Source organism: Varanus komodoensis, unplaced genomic scaffold (assembly GCF_004798865.1).
Source record: "Varanus komodoensis strain SLA01 unplaced genomic scaffold, ASM479886v1 scaffold5, whole genome shotgun sequence".
NCBI classification, from domain to species: Eukaryota; Metazoa; Chordata; class Lepidosauria; order Squamata; family Varanidae; genus Varanus; species Varanus komodoensis.
In genome coordinates, this window is record NW_025336087.1 from 16,508,565 (window position 1) to 16,529,164 (window position 20,600).

At 41.0% G+C, this 20,600-nt stretch overlaps 1 protein-coding gene across 1 annotated transcript in view; it reads right to left on the reverse strand.

Annotated features, from left to right (window-relative positions):
- The window catches only part of HAPLN1 (hyaluronan and proteoglycan link protein 1), a 35,732-nt gene extending 16,059 nt beyond the window's left edge, over window positions 1-19,673 (reverse strand). Inside the window, exons 1-2 of the mRNA XM_044446505.1 lie at window positions 19,574-19,673; window positions 5,176-5,544 (exon numbers count right to left, since the gene is read on the reverse strand). Coding sequence (XP_044302440.1) covers window positions 5,176-5,544; window positions 19,574-19,673 — 469 coding nt within the window. The remainder of the gene's footprint in view (window positions 1-5,175; window positions 5,545-19,573) is intronic.
- Window positions 19,674-20,600: the final 927 nt, after the last annotated feature.

The window sequence follows — 20,600 nt, forward strand, 5'->3', positions numbered from 1 at the left end:
AACAGAATTTCCTTCCAATGCAAATAGAAGCTTCAATGCAGCAATTTTAATCAGAACCAAGCAGAAGAGGAAAGGGTTAAGGTCTTACTATCCAACTAGTGTGATCTATAGTTACACAGCTCACAACTGCTGCTTTTTGCACACTTAAAACACACACATGAAATGCAAAAATGCATGCCATGTCACATCTAATTTGGCCCTAACTTTCATGTAAGTAAATATAGGTTTTTTTAAGCTAACCTTGCTAATGTAAGTATTTAATCTGAAACAGTGAACCAAATCATGCTATGTTTGCACTATCATTCCAAAACTTTCATTTTCTAGTAAGTTCATACTTCATGGCCAAATTGTGCAGCTCTTCTCTGAAAAAATGGTATTGCTATTGTTGAAGATATGGCTTATTACATTAATCACATCAGTATTACACCTAAGACTGTGCTAAAGTTGTTTATTCAACATCAGAGAATATAAATGGAGAAATCAAACAATATGTATTACTTATTTACTTGTAACATGTAATGATTTATCAGCAGTCATTGTCCACCTGACATATCCTGTCACCCAGGTTATTGTACAAGAGAGCTGCTAATTGCAGCTGTTAAGCACATGTTAATAATGAGATATTCTGTATTGTTTTTATAAACTGAGGCTCTCTGACAGTGAAGTGCTGTTAACTACAACTGGAGAGCAATTTTGAACATCTGCTTTTCACTACAAAATAAATATTGGTCTACTTAGCCAAGATTTGGCTCATAAATATTCATGTGCCCCATCCAAAGCATTACCAAATTGAACATTGAAGAACATAGGTCTTTAGCTTCAGAAGACCCAAACAAAAGAAAAGGTTTTTTTTCTTGTAGTCATGCAACTTCATAAACTTGAAGTTACCAGCTGCATGTACTGACATCTATTTAAGTTTCCCAGCATTATCAGCAGGAGAATGCTTAGAGCTATGGAAGAGTTTATGAAATTCACAAGAAACATTTGATGACCACCTCTCCTAAATATCTTCTGAATATATGTATTTTTTCCATATCAGTACTTGTAGTCTGAGGAGCCTGGTGGGGTTACAAATTTGGGTTGGAACCCAGTTTAGATGCTTGCATCCAGGTCAGGAGAACTGAGACTTCCTTGTTCCCTTCCCCCCAGTAGCTTTTCCACCCCACTGAGAACGTTACAGAGAAGGATGGGGAATTGGTTCTGCCCATGGAATGAGCAGTGGTTCAGAGCAGGGAAGGAAGGATCCTCCAAAATCAGGCAGAGGCACCTTCTATGAACAGATTCCTTCCATCAACAGAAGGCAGGTCCTGGAACCAACCCAACATGTTTTGGTAGAGGTAGTTTTTCATTGATCAGTTTTGCCTTTTCTGGTTACCAAGATTAACATTTATACTGTGACATTTTCAAGTACAGACTTTTCTGAGTTAACACTGTAGTCAATTATTAATTTTAAGAGTAACCATTCTGTATTTACAGAAAGATTTAAATTTCCTGTGCCATAAGTCCACACGGAAAAAGAGGCCATCCTTAGCCAGAGTAAAGAAATTGGCTTCCTTCTGTGCTAGTCTAAACAACAAATTCAGACTTCTTATAGCCTGAGTCAACATGGGATACAGTAGAATACGCTGTATACTCCACCATAGTGTAACTGTCTTCACTTGGCATGGATATTGCCCTAACAAGCATTTTTCCAACTGATGTTACTGTAATTCTGGCAAAGAAAATTATCTCATGTCTTCAGAATGTCTCACTGTCTCCTATTATGTGCAATGCCAATCTGTTTACATGAACCAAGGTTAGGAACAGAAGAAGGGGAATCCATTGGTCTATCTAGTGCAGTTTATATACTGGGCAAATTTTCCTGTCATGCCAGCCCACCCTGGCAATAAGCCAGAAAGTGTTGTTGTTTTTGGCCAACCAAGCTACAGTCTGCCCAACACGTGATAAACTTCCTATAAGTTGTTGCCTCCTCTCTTCCTTGAACCTCCCATGGGTTTCCCAAGGTACATCATGGCAGAACTGACTTGTCTCATGGACCATCCTTGAGAACGGTCAGGATGAACAAGGGAAAAAACCAAGAAGACTTTGCTGATGAGATGCAGCTCTGCTTCTCCTGTTTACCTCATCATATAAGGCTGTGGATGTACTGTATCAGTGCATGACCATGGTGATGCACGGGACCAGGGCTAAGTAACTGAAGCTCAATCAAGGTAAGATGGAGATGCTATTACTGGGTGGTTGCTCTGACTGCATAGAGGGTGCTAAACATGATCTAGATGGGGTTGCATGCCCCTTAAAAGAACAGTTTCATACCTTGAGAATTGCCCTAAAACTCTCATTGCCATTTGGTGCTCAGGTGATCTCAGTGGCAGAGTGTGTTCTGTCAACTTTGGTTGGTAGTCCAGTTACACCTCTATCTGGGCTGGGATAGCCTGGTTTCAGTCACCTGTGCTTTACTGAAAGGCACTCTGTGTGGGCCTGTCCTTGAAGAACAAACCTATATGCATACATCTCTTGCACATTTTTAAAAGGTTCTGCTAGCTATTGTCAGTCCCTCTAGGGTGCCACTAAGTGGATGGAGCTACCAGTGGCTCTCAAAATGGGAATTGCGAAAGCCAGCTATCAAGCCAGGTTTTGTGATCTTAGCAAAAGCAAGCATATGACTAAGCAAGGTTTTATGGAAAAAAAGCCCTTGATCCAAAATTGGATCCAAAGGAGATACAAAATTGACTGGTGAGTACAGCAAGCTCAGGCACTTGTGGGATGAATGGGCTGGTGGGGGCCATGGCAAGTACAACAAGGCATTTTTGCCATTAATACAAAGCAAGTTGCTAGCCAGTCCCCAGTGTCCATCATAGGTAGTAACCCATGATGCGTTGTCATGTTGTACAAACCTAGTCATGGAGTGGTGGTGAGTCTGCAGGCTTTAGATGGGGATATTTCCTAGACCTTCCTGAAAATGCCAGCAATTGAAATTGGAATCTTCTGAATTGAAAACATGCACCCTAGAGCCAAACTACAGCTTTTCCCCATAATTTAACAGGTCAGATTATTTGTCAACTGAGCTCAGTATTTTTAACTCTGGCTATTGCCAACCAGGATCTATATATCATCAGTGGAAGGACATCCCTTGAAAGAGAGACCAGGTTTTCAAGATCATGGAGAGGGAAATAATCCATGGTTGCTTATTTCCCCAGCCCTGTCAGTCATGTGCCATGGGGGTTTATGTAATCACCCTCGGCCACATGTTATATTGTGTGAACCTGGTCAGGGTAGCCTGTTGCTACGGGTAACAAGACAGCTAGAATACATGAGCTTTTGTAAGGTGATCCCACTCAGAATACACGGCAATAAACTATCCCAGATGGGTTTGTACACTGTATAATCCATGCTGTTGAGGGTAGCTATACAAACCTCCTGATAGCACAGCATGGGACAAGTGTGCATGGCGGGGTGGGGGGATAAGCCACCATGACTTATTTCCCTTCCAAGATTGTGTGAACCAGTCCAGAGAGGGTCACTTTAACTGATTTGATGAACCCACACAAGAATGATTATTTGTTCTATCCAGCTTGGGGCTTTCCTGAAAAGAAATGCTTTCATCAATGTGTCAAGGACAATTCTTAAGATCAGTACCTAGGGACTGCTGTCTATTGGTTTATAGCTTTGTTGTTGGTTCTATCTGCTAGTTCACAAGTGAGGTCTTGGTGATCATGTCATGTAGTTAAAACACGGCTTGCATGGCATTAACATAACCTAGTGTTTGTTTTGAAAAGATTGTTTTGTATGTTGCAAGTGCAAACCTTCATAGGTGCTGTGAGTCAATTAAAAATGCTCTCCCTACTCATCTGGTTGATCCGGTTGCAGTTCATGTGGAGGGGAAGTAGGCTATATGTGCAGTAGATAAATGTGATCATTTGAATCATTAACCACCACAGCCACCATCATCAATAAAACTGGAAAAAACCCTAAACAATAATGTCATGCAAAATTCCTGTGATTAGAAAAGGAAAAATAAAAAGAATAAATTCTAAACTACTTGAAAGACCAGTGTGAAAGTCAAGGAGTTGTGCCCCTAATTCACTTGCACTCAAGTGTATCATCATATATGCTTTAGTGTCAGTTATGTGGCAAGTGAAGCATGATTATGACTTGTACTCACCTGGTAATATTTGGTGGATCCGACTCAAAGCTGCTGAAACTGTCTCATGAAACTGTCTTCTCCACAAATCAGCATGAAGATCAAATATTCATTGTTCTTGTATACAAATGAAACTATGGCTGTTCCTTTGATATATAGTTAACTTGCAGTAATAGATTGCCAACAAAATGTGCCACACATGCTCTTACAAACAATGTGCTGCTGCTTTTTTCCTTGTGTTTTTGTGGTCTGCGTTTCCCTAAAGCAGGATAAGATGCTTGTAGCCTTGCTTAGATTGCAGCTCCGTCCAGCTCCTGTCCGAGTAGTTAATGGTGAGGGAGAGTTGGAGCTGCAATCCAACTGCAAGTTGGAGCTGCAAGTTGAAGGCCCATGTGTGCCCCATCCCTGCTCTGGGGACAGCAGATAATTTCATGTCTAAAAGAACCAGCTGACCTTCATTTCACCTCAACTTTAGTAGGGAAGAATGAGAGAAATGATTTCTTGGGAAACTAATTCAAAGCTAACATTTTTGAAAAATTAACCCCTCCTTACTGCCATAAGTTAATTCTACAATCATATACTAATTTATCTGGGAGTTCGTCCCATTTACCTCAACATAACTTACTACTGAGTAGCCACACAAAGGACTGTACTGCTATAATGGGAAACATGTTAGCTTGTAAACAGTGCTGTGGCACCTGAGAAATGACTTGGATTATCCTTTAATGAATATCTGTACTTAATGGCTCATTTTAGATCCATCTCATGAAATAATCAGGTTTCCACAAAAGTCCTTGCAACAATAAATTTAGACTATTTAATGACATTTATATACTTATTCAGGAAAGGATTCAAGCAAGAAACCCTCTTAATATTAGAAAATGAAAAGTTGTCCACTAAGACTCCTTGCTTTTTTATGCAATAGTTAAAGTTGTGAAGTATATGTATGTCATATTAAAAACCATTTTCCCACAGCCCATGTAGCAATGATATGTATTATATTTAGCAATTTCTATCTTGCCAGGAATGCTTACCTTCTAATTCTAGAGATACAACAGCTGTGTCATCTTCTAAACCTTCAATCACTTCACATTTGTATTTCCCATAATCCTCCAGCATTATATTGGTGATCACAAGAGTTGCATCATTTTCAGAGCTTTTCCTTAGGAAGACTCTTCCTTGGTAATTGCCATAGCTCTTTCTGTGGTATCCCATTTCTACATAGACATCCACTTCTTTGAGGTAATCTGAGGTGAGTTTGGTCCACTTGACCCGAATTTTGTGGGCTCCTGAGTCAGATGATACGTAGTCACGGTAAAATTTACATGGCAGTGTAATATTGCCACCCCGGCGTGAGAAGACTTTAGTTTGTTCTGCTTTCACAAGGAGGTGAGGTCCATTTTCTGGTAATATATTGGAAAGAGAAAGAAACCAAAACATTGTTGAGCATGAACTGCTGTCCTACATTCACATATGAAACTAGGGATGCTGCAGAGCATGGGAGGGTGACCCTCAGGACAGAGCTGGGCAGCACAACAGTATGACCAGGTGGCTAACTGGGCACAGACTCAGATGTACCAGAAACAGAAAGTGGGAGCTAAAAGTGAATGGCTGTAGGTAACTTGATCAGTTAGGCAAGCCACACAATGAATAGCAAGTCAAGTTCACAAAATATGACACTATGCACTGATAACATTCAGAGCTGGAGCATTAAGGGCCCAGGGCTGAGTTCTATTTTGGAGAAGTTAGTGTCTCACTCCAGAGATAGGTTGAATAGGGGCAGGGTTAAAATACCAGCATATCTTGCATGGAAGCATTTTTTGCTCCTGGAACAGCAATTCTGTGACACATGTATAGTGTCGTAACCATAATCTCCCAGGCCTGGACTGGCTTTTAGACCACGGGCCATGTTGTGCACTCTTGAATTCAGGAAGAAGTACCTTGAATCTTGGCCTAGTTAGTGTGAGAGAAGGATAAATGCTGGAAATCTTGCAGAAGGTCAGACATTTTGCCCTTAAAGAAATTAGGCATAACAACCCTGCAAGCAGGATGACCCATTGTTCTGAGACACCTAGAAATTACCTCACCCATAGTACCTAGCAAACACAGACAAAGGACTCATCTCTTAGCCAGACCAACAATAGTTGAGGTAATCTAGAAGCAATCAAGCACTTTCCAACAATTAGGATATGTTTGGGAAACTCATCTTTCCCACAGACACATGCACAGAGATATAGCATGAGGATCAGAGCTTAGGAAAAAGATACACAAGCTCTGCACACAACCTCTGGATACTCAAGCTCTATACACAGGCTGTAGACACACATGCTCTGATTGCAAGCAAAAACATGCTCTGAACACAATAGGAAGAGGGAGGAAAGCTCTGAACACCAGACTGTGCCCCCCACCCCCTACATAAGGCTGCTTATGAGAGTCTTCCCAGTGGGACAGGGTATGGACTCCTCTCTCTCTCTCTCCCTCTCCCTCTCTCTCTCTCTCTCTGATAGACCACCCCTCTCTCACAGTAAGATTGGGATACAACTAGACTGTGCTGTCTAGGCTACATTGGGTTAAAAGCTTGTGCCTGTTCTATATTTTTCTGAATAACAGACTTCCTTTCCTTCTACATGCAGTATTTGTGTGAATGCAAAACCAGAGTTTGTTCTTTCTAGCTGCATGCATCAAACCCCAGCAAAAGATCCCACACCTTGCAAGGCAATCTAGAGAGCAAGCACCTCCTTTTGAGGTATATTACTCCCCAGGATTACCTGGTGTAACAGTTCTAATCCATAGGTTTATTGGCTGGAGAGAGCTGAAATAAAGAAGGAGTGCTGTACTGCCGACAGAGATTATCTCTGGCCGGCCCACCAAAGTCCTGTGGACATAGATCTACCACCATTGGTGGTACAGGGTGGAGTTCAAACCACTGGCAGGAAATTGGATAAGAGAGAACTGCCTGAGAGCCACCATCCTGTCTTTCACCTTGGCCAACACAAACTTTACCACTTTATTCCTCCTCACCTTACTTAGAAACCCTCTGTAACATTTCCCCCCTTTTTAGCAACCAAAATTAGACAGCTAGCTTATTCTGTCAAATGACAGGTCCAGGTCTTGCAGAACATTTGACCAGCGCTATAAACCTTGTCTGAACAAAGGTTTTGACAGATGAAAATAAAAGGCAATTAAAGTGATGCCTGGTTTTTCATCAGAGTTTAATGGCTCTAATCTAGTCTTGAGTATAGAAACAAGGCGTTCCCTCACTGCTGGCTATGGAAGGGGAAATCTGCCTTCGTGCTCAAGGAGCTTCATTTGACACACACAGTAAATGGAATGCAATTTCTCAATTTAGTCTAGTAATTGTATTATACTGCATCATTGGACAGTAACATTATATTTTAATCTAGTATTTTACATTGAAGGCTAACCCATAATAATTTAATTGCCTGTGGCAGGACTACAATGAATTTAGCAATTATAAAGTTACAAATAGTGTAAATTTATCAGCCTTTTACATTGTACAGAATGGATGCATAGAGGCCTTTGCATTTTTAAATATTTTAACAGCTTGATCCGGTCAATGCTTTCCTAATTCTGAGAAGGAACCTGGCACAATGGTACAGAATATGCAACAGAATACCACAGGTTCAGTCCTTGGTATGTCCATGTTGGCAGGGAAAGACTCCTGCCTGAAACCCTGGAAAATTGCTACCAATCAAATGATACTGTGCAAGATGGATCAGTGATATGACTCAAGGACTGAGTTCACATGACACAACAACCCATTGCAGGTTGCTACCCATGATGGATTGCCACATAATGTGAACATGGACCTATTTCAATAAGTTCAGAACCCATGGGTTCACATAGGGCTTGCAGTGATGATGGGTTGCGTGTCATCTGAATCTGGCACCATTGTGGGCATGGGAAATCCATTGTGGGCATGGGAAATGCCCAACTAATGCCATTGTGGGCATGGGAAATCCATTGTGGGCATGGGAAATGCCCAACTAACGCCATTGTGGGCATGGGAAATGCCCAACTAACGCCATTGTGGGCATGGGAAATCAGCTACTATGCCCCTTGCTGCCCTTACCAAATGGCTCCAAGGTGACTGCCAGTGCTCAAGCAGCACTTGGGGGCAGTTGGGCAGCTGGCACTGGCTTCTCCATTCTGGTCACCATGATTACAAGCCATGTTGGGGCTCACCACAACTTTCCCCCCCCAGAACTTCAAAAGCCAGTTTTCCAGCCAGCTGGTATCTTTAATTGATAATATGCAGCTGTTACAACATTTCTATTATTGTTTTGTGTAGCAAATTGCATCAGAAACTTAAACTATGTTCAGCTACACTCACACAACTATGAACACTTGCAGTCGTGTGAGTATAATGCTCTGAAGCATTGGCTGGGGCAATATGCAGGGTGCATGCCCTGCCAGTGCGCATGGAGTTTGTTCCTTTTCTGGGAAAAAAGGAGTTTTGATAGCTAGCTGGAGTTCTGACTGTACAATGCCTTTTTCCATTCACTGAGATATATTCCACCATATGTCCCAACCAAAAAACCCCACTACATGTCAAAACTCATTTTAAATGAACTCAACAGTTTTGACAGCCACCTGCCAAAATTGTCAAAACTCCTTTTCCCCAGAAGCTGAGGTCTGAAATCTTTGTTGTACTCATACAACTCATGCAGCCATGCAGAATTCTACCACACTCAGTATTTTGTAGAAAACCAACTGACAAGGGAGGCAAAACCCTTGGTTGCTTTTTGTGATCATGCTAATGTGTTCACCATCTCTTGCCCATGCCCACCACCCATGCTATAAAAAAAAATCTAGAAGAGAGAGCACTGGAGATTGTCACAAACATGTCCACAACATTTTTCTTTTCTTCTTTTATCAATGTGCACAAATATGCGTATCTTTACCAATACTCATTTTGAGGAGCAAAACAAGCTGGTGACTGCAGGGGAGGAAGCTTTTGCACTGGGTGTAAGTATTGCAGTAGTACCTTCAGCAGACTTTTACAAAAGTATTCACTAACAAGGCAAGTTCTGAAGTGGAATATAAAATCAACAAGGACATTGACAAGTTGGTATGCTAGGATAAATAGCAAACAGGTAGTCTCACACTCCTGCACACTTGTGAAAGACACATAAGTAAGTTAAAAATAAAAATGACAAAGAAATCCTCACATCTGTAAGGAAATTTAATCAAAAAATTAAATGTGCCTGGTGATTTGATGCCAGGGCAGGGTTTTTCCTTGTGAGCCAGCAACAGCAGAGGGCCAGTTGTAGAAAGGGTGCTGATGCAGCGAATGAAGGAAGAAGAATTTCTGAAGCAAAGCCTCCTGGAATACAAGCTGGGAATGGGTGGGAGGATTAAGGAAGAAACAGCTCAAGAAAAGCTGCAGTGTGCCCAGTCATCTGTCAGGAGTAACATGGGTTATCAAGAGGACAATCAAACCCAGAGAACAAGCTTACCTTCAGGGTGGCTGCGGGCGATGTGCCAACTCACCCAGTATAACACTACCTTCTATGTTTCTCAGCAAGACATACAACCAAGTGATCTTGTATATAGACCTGCAGACTTCCAAACAGTGACATGCAGATGCTATGTCTTCCCCCTCTCTGTGAAATAATTCCCTATGTTGTTTCTTTTTGGTAAGCTGCCTTTAGTTCAAGGAATACAACCCAGAACTATGCTAAATAAATGCCTTGAGCTCTTTCTTCTGTGTTAGACTTAACTCATTGCTAGTTACAAGAGTAAGATTAATTTTTGTCAGGTAGTAACTTCTAGTATTCTAGTCTAGTAACATTGACACTTAGCCATCAATGTCAATGTGTATATATGGGTCAGCCAGGCCAACGGTTCTTTTCAAAAACCTTAAAGGCTGAATAGACTGTCTGAATCATAAGTATTTCATAATACGTTTTTGTCTTGGGGAAATACCCAGAACTGAAAATGGCAGACAGCCCAGCTAGTAGAGTAATTCCTCCTGTAGTACTCTTGTGATCCCTGTTCATGCAAACATATTGCAGAAACCTTAGACTGAGTTGCAGAGAGAGCTGTCATTAGTGATACTGAGGACTGCAAGGTACTGAGCCACCCAACCTCAAGTTTTACTTTCCCACACGTGCAAGACTCATATGCTGTATCCGGAAACTGATTCCAACTGAGTCAGTTAATGCAGAAGTGCCTTCCTTAAGGGCTGCCTGCCTCCCATATGTTATCTTAAATAACTATTCAGTTAAAGGAACACAGCAGATGGAATTATGCAAGCAAGATTAGCAAGGAACCAATAAGAAAAAGGGTCTTGATAGGAATAAGGTAGGTAGTGAGTGACACATAGACACAGCCCTCTGAATCAACAAAATGCACTAGAGATATCTGTGGCCATACACACAAACACACACACAGAATGGGTGGCCAAGAGTACTTTGAAGCTGAAATACTAGCCTCCAGCAACCTGCCACCTGCTCTTGGCTTCATGGACCCAGACACATTTTTAAGAAGTGAAGATGCTGGGTGACAGTACTTTGCTTTGAAGCATTTTAGCCACCCAAAGAAAGAAAAAGGAAAAAGGAAAGCACAGACCCCATTGCTGCCTGGTAAGGATATAGTGGTGGAGGCTTGGGGAAAGAAATCGATGATGTAATGGAATACAAGGAGAAATGGGGAAGGAGCAGCACTGAACCAACAGCAGGGAGGACACTTGGAAGAGGAATGAGGGAGCCTAGGACTGGAATTTGAGGGCTGCTGGGACAACTTGGCATGTGAAGAAGGGAACAGGGATATTCTAAAGTGGGATGATTCGGAAAATTAATTGGGTGAATAGCTTTTGTGTGCTGGGGTGTGGGATGAGGCAAGAGAATGCTTGGAGGCCTTGTGGTTTCAAAGGTGCAGCTTTGTATTCAGAGCTCAGACCATATCTATGTCTTGTGTTCAGGATCTTTGGTGTAACTCACCAGTTTGTCTTTCTATGGAATGAGTGTTTTGTAAGTGATGACAACCACCATGGCAGCTGCTCCTGAATGGGCATCCCATATGGTAACCATTTTGTGGCTACCATTTTGTGATCACAAGACACTTTGCAAAATTCCAAGTATACTTACTGGTCCCAAAATGTCTGAGACCACTGGTGACAGATAGAAAGCAGCAGGCTGAATATCTGATATCAGTTTCTGACCAGTTTCTAACAATATGGGCATATTTGGGCCAGCATAGAATAGTCAATTTATATATTTCTGATTTGTTGTAAGCCATCCAGAGATGCAAGTAATGGATGGCATACAAATTTTATAAATAAATAAATAAATATTTCACAGTACTCATTTCATTGTATCATTGCAAGGGAGTGGAAGTCTTAAATTAGCTCTTTGGTTTTTTTCCCCTGGGGAGTACATATTTCATTCTATAATGTTCTTCTGGCAAATAATTTAGGTTAGTGAAAAGTTTAAAACCAAGCAAAGAGGAAAGTAAGCCTACACATTTAGTAACTTGCACACTTGACAAATTAAAGCTTCAAGAGCTGCTGCATTGCATCAAAACTGTTTCAGAAATAGCTGTTTTTCATATACAGTACACAAAATGATAGTAAAAATATGTACATACCTCAAATATCTTTTGATATTTGGTGAGAAATTATAGAAAACCCCCAACAATTAGTAGTGCATGCTAGGAATGCTTATATCTTCAGATAAATGTACTCTTGCTTAACTGCAGTTTTCATTATGACCCAGATTTTCAGACTGGGATCTCCTACCTTCTTGGGCCACCTGGGCTTGTTCCACCCAGCAAAAATCCAGTTCCATGAGGTGATGAAAACAGGACCTTGCCTTCAGGCACTGGGTGATGAGGTGTGGGAGGGAGGACTCTGCTTATCTGAATTATCAGCATCCTGTGCCAGTTTGCTCAGGAGCAAGTCCCACTGTGCTTGAGGGGTCCTCCATCCAGGAGATGAGCAGGCATAGGACTGTTAAACTGTTTTAATTGCCATTCTTTTTTCCCATAGAGGCCTTGGAACTGCAGTTTTGAGGTGCAGCTGATAATCTATAGAAGATTCTCTGTATCTTCATCAAATTGCAACTGCCAAGATTCTTTAGATAAACTCATGATTGCTAAACTGGTTGCATAAAACTTGTATCTAGGTTTATAGTAGAAATATGTCTTTTATCACCATGGTTTTGTGCATAATAAATCTGTTAAACTGAAGTATATGGATTTCTATTTATTACTCTTGCTTCACAAAGAGCTTCAGTCAGTGATTTTGGCTTATTCTGTGCACTAAGCTGCATGTCCCATGTCCATATTAGAAACTTTTAAGAATATTTATATTCAGCCTGTAATATATACTCCACCCATTATATTGTTCTTTGGTGAATCCTGAAATATTCTGTCTTCCTCTGCAACAAAATACTGTGTTGCTCAGATGCACATAGTACATAACATTTCAGACTGCATGGAAGTAAATTGTAGTCCTTGAACATGAGCCACTTTTTCTCAATTAACCTCTCTGGAATTAACACACAATGGGCCACATTTTCTAAAATGCAAGTACATTAGTTAAAATGGTTGCTAAAGTATCCAGACATGGCTTTTGTCATAGAATCATAGAAAAGTAGAGTTGGAAGGGGCCATGAAGGTGTTGCAGGATACCAATTCACACCATCCCACTAAGATGACTATCTAGTTTCTTTCTGAATGTCTGTAGTGTGGGAGCCCACAATTACTGGACTACACAGCATTACCTGTTGTAATGAATAGTATAAACCAATTCAATGGGTATAGGCAGATAGCTTCCTTTGTTGAACTGGTTTGAAATTCTATACTTAAGATTAGGGAAAACTTTCTAACTATGGTCCATTGGCAGTGCAGACTTACAAATTCCAAAATACAAAATGGCACCAGCCTTCCTCAGAAAGTGCACTCCTTCAAGATTGTATTCTAGCCCATCCATCCAACTTAGTAGTACAAACCAGTACCAGCTGTCTAAAACCCCCTCTTTCTAGTGAAGCTCAATTCCAGGTAAGTGTATACTTGACTGTAGTTCTATTAGTTCTATTTCTAAGCATTCGCTAAGGAGCATTTCCAATTTCATTTTACACTGAGACAGAAATGATTGCATATAATGCTGAATCTAGCTGGAACCTGGAGGGCAGATGGGATGGATAAGTGGAATATGTGGCTGGGAAAAAATGCAGATCTGGACATCTCATGCTAAATCTGCAGGCTGTTTCTGAAGTCTAAACTGAGTACATAAGCACTGGCTTAAAAGAAAAGTTCAACACCTAGCTAGGGATCATATAAAATCTCCCTTCTATTTCACAGGGCAGAGTGGCCATTACTCAGGGGTGCTTAAGCAGAGGATATTATGTTTTAGGGCAAACTAAGGCTGGATATGCACTAAGCATTTTTACCAGCATGGTACTGTGTGACTCACTGGTGTGACAAGTAGTTCTCACCCCAACCTACCCTACTCATGCTATTTCTGCCATTATATCCCAGATTTCTTCAGACTGGTTAGATCATGTCCTCTTTATATGTTACAGTTTTTCCCTGGGGTGTGTGTGTGTGGAGTGGGGTATATCATTTGTGCTGTAAACTTGCAGTACTGTCCTGGGCCTGGTGGGCTTGGGTGGGGCAGAGAGAAAGTGCACTAATGGGGCTTGAGCAGAGCAGCAGCAATTCAGCGATCCTTCAGTTGTTCCCTGACCCCTTCACCCCCACCCCATTATTTTTGTCTCTAATTTGTCCACTGAACTGAAGAGTATATGGAATGCTGTTTCCTCTCCCTGCCTCTGTCTTTCCTTGTCTCTAGGACTAAGTAGCTGATAATGAGCAGAAATGCAGGTCTTCTCAGAAGTAAATCACATTGATTTCAATAATTGCTCTTGCATGGATGGGATTGGAGATATAGATTTGGCAGGGGTCCCACCATGGGTGGTGGGGGAATGGCAGCAGCACCACACTCTCCTTCTTGTCTCTGCCCAACCCCTTCTCTGTAACTTTTTTTGTGAGGGGACAGGAGAGCTATCATTAAAACAAAAATCTCATTAACAGAAAAACAACTTTTTAAAAAGGGCCGTTTCCTCTGCACACATCACCTTTCACACTCCTCCTACTTCTCTGGAATGGCATTTGTGTGTGACAGAAGATAATCTCCAAATACAGTGGAAACAGCACTATAGTCATTTGTGTGTGCCCCTGCAGTGGTAAATGCATTTTACACGAATACCACAACAGCCCCCTGGTTAATGGAAGGGACTCCAGCACAGATTGACACTAAGTGACTGGGTTAAATGTGGTGGTTCACGTAACCTGTTTACAATTATTCTTGGGCTGGCCAGTGTGGAATTCAGTAATTTCGGCCTTGGTTATGTCACATGGGAGGTTGCAGGAAGCTGATTGTTGGATCTCCCTTGGCAAGTGCCAGTCCCTCTCTGGGGTTGGGGGTGCTCACTGTAGTTCTAAGTTTTATGCTTTGTTTTGTAACTGAGAATCTTTTAGTATTAGCTGCAGATTTGTTAAAGGCATTATGTTTTGTTTTGATTAACTCACTTGGCTCATTTCTGTCATCACAGAAGGGGAAAAAAAACTATGTGCCAAAATTCTATGCCTCTATCCCTAACAACAACAACAAAAATCTTACAGTACTGCTGCAAAGATTAGTCCCAGCTGGGTTCAATGATAAACACTGGCTGGGTCTGTACTAAACCACCCTGTGCAAAAGCTATGTAGCATTGGTTGTTCAAAGAATAACGTACAGTACACCCAGCTATGGGTTGTTCTCTCTTCCTACTCTTACAGTTTTTCAGCCAGCTCTAGCACATATCCCAGGTGCTTTTGTGGTAGAAGCTGATCCCATGATCCTTTGCTCCCTCACGACAGTAGCATTTGTACTATTTGTACTGATTCCCCCTGCCAGGACATGATTTTCCTTTTCCAGCCCCTTCCTTGTGTCTTCAAGTGCTAGCTTATATCTCTAGTAAGAACTGTAAAACCTTTCATGCCCTGTGGTTTTTTTCATTAGTGTGCTAAAACCGTCAGTTGCTTGTGCTGCCTCTTTTATTCATCCAGTTTCTCTCAACCCACATCCCCTACCTGAAGCAACTATCCCTCCTCCACTCTCTGTCTGTCAGTAGTGGATTAAGGTCACCACTGCAACCATTCTGAGCCCATCAGTGAAGGAGAGCCGACTCACCCTCTGTCCCGTCTTTGTTGCTTCTGACATGGAAATCTAACAGAGCATACACTAAGTCTTCTACTGAAGCCTCTCTCTTTCTCCCTTCGTTGCTGCTGTGCCACCACTTCCACTGCAGCAGTCCATGCTTTGTCCAAGAAGACCCCCAATGTGTTGTTTATCGAGAAACAAAAGTATTTGGCAGCTTCTGCTGAACCTTCTGTTGTGACTTTGGAAGGTACCAGAAGACACCGATGTACAAAGCATGTCAATGGGTCACATTGCTGATTATCTTCCTCCAATTTAGCCAGGGCCCCAGATCTGGAGAGATCTTGTAAGATGAGTGATGACAAGGATGGGATCTATGGTACTATCTGAAGAGCAAAAAAGCAAACTTTGCAGACTGTAGCTGCTAAAGTACCTCCAAGAGCTGTTTCTGCATGGAATACTAATTTCCCCTGAAATATGCAGATTATACAGAGCTGTCTGATCTGGGCAAGTAAGAACTACTTTGCTAACAAATGAAGTGTCTTAGAATGGTAGAGCTGGATGGGGCCAGAGGGTCATTGGGTCCAAGCCCCTGCTCAATGCAAGAGCTCACATTAAACCATCCCTCTCAGATGACTGCATCTTGTCAAAAGATGGCAGGATGGTACAAGCTGCCACAGAGCAATACGTTGCTGGGCAAACCCTGGGAAGCCATATTGTTCACAAGGAGAGGAGCGGTTCTCTTCAAGGACCTGCCTAAGGACTTGGTGGCACAAGTCCTCCAAGCCGTGAGCCAACAAATCTCCTGTGTTTGGGTAACACAATAACCCTAGAAGAAGTCATGGGTGGCTTGTTTGTAAAAATTAAGTCACCCGTTCTAGATGCACTAGGTTTTGACAGTATGAAAGCCATAGCAGTGAGCTGCCCGTGACGGGCTGTTCTGTCATGAAAAGCAGGCCCCTCTCTTATTAGATGTCAGATGAAACAAAGCCAAATACAGATTCAGCTGATTCCATCAGTAAGTACATATATAACACAGTACAATGGAAAGAAAAGGTACCTTTTAATAGTTTTGTAGGGGGCAATTGCTAGGCATGCATGTCCTGCCACAAAGATGAATCTTTGTCCATATCCTCTACTAATTATTCAAGGGAAAGAGTGTACATATGTGCCCATGTTTTCTAAACAGTGAAAGTGTTATGCTTTTGAAATAAAGAAGTGACACCATTCGATCCTGCCCTGTAGTCCCAGATAGGATGGGCTGCAGTTATTCAACATTGGCTGAAATGCATATACTCTTATACAACAGAATCCTTCCAAGAGTTGGAAGGAGTCTCATAAACCATCTGTTCTAACCTTCCTCTAGGTATAGCTCACCCAGACTTAGCGCAACCTCAACAAAAGGTTCTTCAGTTTCAGATTGAAGGAGGCAACCCTCCCCTGCCCAGTAATTGTTGCCATTATGTAACTGTACCTTACTGCTAAGATAAACTCCTGATGCTTAAATGAAATCTAACTTCCTGTAAGCCCACTAGATATAGTCTTGCCCTCTAGGGCAGCAGGAAATATTTCAGTTCCTCTGTGAGTCCTTCAGGTATTTGAATACAGAGTTCTTTCCAGCATTCAAAACTGTCTCAGAGAGTAAGCTCTAGCTTAAATTAAGTGGCATCTAAAGAACTTCCCAGTGCAAATGTGAATCACAACTAGCTAAACACTAGTTACTACAGCTTAGAGGGGCACCCTCTCCAAAGGGTGCTCTTAGACCTGGATCTCTGGACAGAAACCACAGATCCAGAATTGGAGAGCACCCCTAGCTAAAAATTCATCTTAACATCTCCACAACTACATGCACTTTTGAAAAAATACAAAGTGATAATACTGGCAACTGAAGGACACACAATATTCACATAAAAGAAAAGGAAAATTGACTAGCCATATGCTCTGCTGCCAATTACTTCAGTGCTTTGTCTGTTTTCAGTTATCATAATTTCATTTTATCCAGAACCCGCCTTGTCTAGTATGTGATCTAGCTCTAGGTGTCTATCAAATCCTTCCCTATATTGTAATACAAGAATCTCCTCCAGTCTCCCCCTTGCTGGTTTAGGATCCTCATACCTGATTAATATAATATTAATCTTCTTTTGGATTGTCAGCTTCCTGGTATTAAGGTTAGTGAATTGTTTGTGGGGGATTCTCTTCTTTTGTCTAGCTCCATCTCAGACTTAATTAATGGGTAGTTTTAAATCTGGATACCAAGTATAAGTGAGCCATAACTAGGTGATTTTTTTATTTGAAAGGTGAATGCCCTGTTTCTTTTCCTGAAATTCTTCACAAGGGGGAAGGGCATGGAGCAGGAAAGATCAACATTTGGACTTAGTGAATCATGAGGGCACTAATGTTTTAATGGTGGTGGTGAAACATTTGCTTTTGAATTGGCAATGTGGATTACTGAAGGAAATACTACCAGATAAACTCTGACCACAAAAGGTTTGCATTTAGCTAGCTGCTTTTAGTGCTTAATTACTAAGGCTGCTTCTAGGCACAAGGCTCCTAGTATTACCCATCAGAAGGAATTGTACAGCCATTCCATTTTATTTTCTCCCAAAATATTTTCTGTGGTAAGAAAAAAAGGGGGGCAGCAATAGGAAAACAAGGGGGAGCTACAAGTATATGATGATTATATTTAGATACCCTCCACCCTAAAAGTCTGTGAATGAGAAAGGGCAATGGTGCAAATGTCCCAGAAGCAGCTAACTGGAGTTTCTGCAGTAGTTCACTCCCAAATTTCCCCCAGGTTGCTTGAAAGGACATTGCAGCCTGAAGTGCAGCTACCTCTGTCCCAGTTGACAAAAATAGTTGGGTGGACTGACCTTTTGCAAGCCATGCAACACAACATGGAATAGCCACTAAGACAGAGTAAAATATCCTAAACTATTCACCAAAGTATCAGTGTATTACAAAGAAGTAAATATACTCTACTGCTAAGACATGGGATTGAAATATTGGTGTTTGAAAGCACCAGTCCTTTTGTATCTTCTGTATCTTCAAGGGAAAAAGTGAGGGCATGTCTGCAGCATAAGTAACACATTATATTAAACCTCCCTTTAGATATTTGAAAAAGGGTTTATATATTAATTCCTCAGAAAATAGTCTTTGCACTCCTGCCCCAGCTCAAGAAACAAATGCTCATATGGAAGTGCTAGAATTACAGTCCAAGGGACTATTGTCAACTAGACCATTGCTCCAAAGGTGAGAACTGAATTCTTAGGAAGGGACCAAAAACTACATGCCGCTTTACAAAGTCTATCTATTTAAACCCTGATGATTAACATACACTTTTGATTATACAGCTTGATTCTTTTAAAAAATATCTGCTTCCCCCACATTAATCTGATGCAACCTCTTTTTTGACCTTGAAGACAGGGTCTAGTACATGTAGATGCTGGGATCTTGAAATCCCTACAGAGAGACTGCAATTGCTAAGCCTTTCTCGGAATTCAAATATAGTGCAGTGTGTCTTTGTAGAGAGTGCAAACACCATTCAAGAGGCTCCAAACTTCTAGGCTGCATAATTTCAGATGTTACCATTTAATGTATACAAGTGAAAGAAGCAAAATGCCTTTCATTTGCTTGTTCTTTTTGCATAAATAAATGTTTTGGCTTGCTTCATACAGGATGACCCTCAACTGCTAAAGCTGGAACTGAAAAACAGCTGCACTGCACTGCAGCCTCAAAGCATCACACAGCCAACCATAAGCTTTAGGATTCAAATGGATATGCACAGTTATGCAGAGGGCAGCATACCATTTTATTCAAATGAAAAGCTATGAGGAAAGGCATCTCATTAGTGAGGTAAGCTACTTCATATATTGTTCAAGTTAACCACTGATTTCTCTCTTTTGTACACTGTATCTTAATAATAATCCATTACCATGTATCTGTGACATGGTGGTATTTGCTAAAGGATGTGTTTTAGATCATATTTGTTCTGCAGTAAGGCAAGTGTATTTTCTATCTAAGACAACTGTTTACTTACTGATTTCAATATGCATGCAATTTAATTTGAGCAGAAAATGTTTCAGTCTCAGAAATCACTGGGGGGCTGCACACTGAATAACCTCAGTTCAAATCTAAAAGCATTCAAAGTTTCAGTGTTCACAGTACACAGTAGCAATAGCAAATACAGCTAAAATACAGGTATAGATGTAGCAAATCAGATCATTTCAATACAGCATTAAACTGTAGTTTAAATTAATTTTACTTACCGTGGATATGGATAATTCTGTCATGCTCCAGAGTAAAGTTGGCAGCAGTATGATCAGCCCAACAGAAAGGAATCAGCACCAGGAAAAGTAGGCTCTTCATCTTTTATAGCCCAAGACTCTTCTTCACTGTGAGAGTAGCACATATAAAGAACCTGGTGAAATTTGGAAATCTTAACAGTGATGCACTGCACAACTTGTTACAGCCCAATCATTCTCTCATGGCTCCGGGAAGATTTAACCCACTCTGCTTGAAAAGTTATAGGAGCAGATGACTTTGAGAAACATATTATAAAAGATTATTACCTTATCAGGGAGTTAGTTGCATAGACTATTAAATGGTATTTAATCAGCTGAAATAGGAAACTGAACAACTCTGCCAATTAAAATTAGAACAAATGGAAACATGCAGTTAACATCTCCAGATGCAGTTAACATCTCCAGATCATAAAAATAACCAATTATTGTGATTCTCAAATCTTAAATGGACTTTGATTTCTTTGTCTGCTTAGTACTATGAATTTATTCTATTTATGTCCAACTGTATCTCTGATAGAGTATGCACTGTAATGCATCTAATACAGCCATTTTTGTATTCTAGATAACTTAGCACACAAGTGTGATGCCATCATCTAATCTAGGGAGCCCACTGGCCGAACAGCAAAGGGATACTTTATTTCAGGCACACTTACCATTTTAGAATCTAGTCTATAGTGAAATGTTGAAAACCATGCACAAAGTAGGTTAGAGTTGCATGTGCTACCACTGCAGTTGCCCTGATTGATTTTTCATTCATTTCTGTCTAGAATGCTGACGCACTAAATTTCATGCCAGGTAGGGTCTCTGCAGTCAGCAGAGCTGCTGAGCCCTGCAAGGGAAATCTCTGCCAGCCTCAGAGTAGTAATTAAGCAAATGAAGACTGAAAATAGACAGGAAGGCACAACATTTAAGCACAGAAAGTTAACACTGTCACATTCTTTAAAGAAATCATTTTCATAGTTCAACATTCTCATTCTTTTTCTCTCCCTCC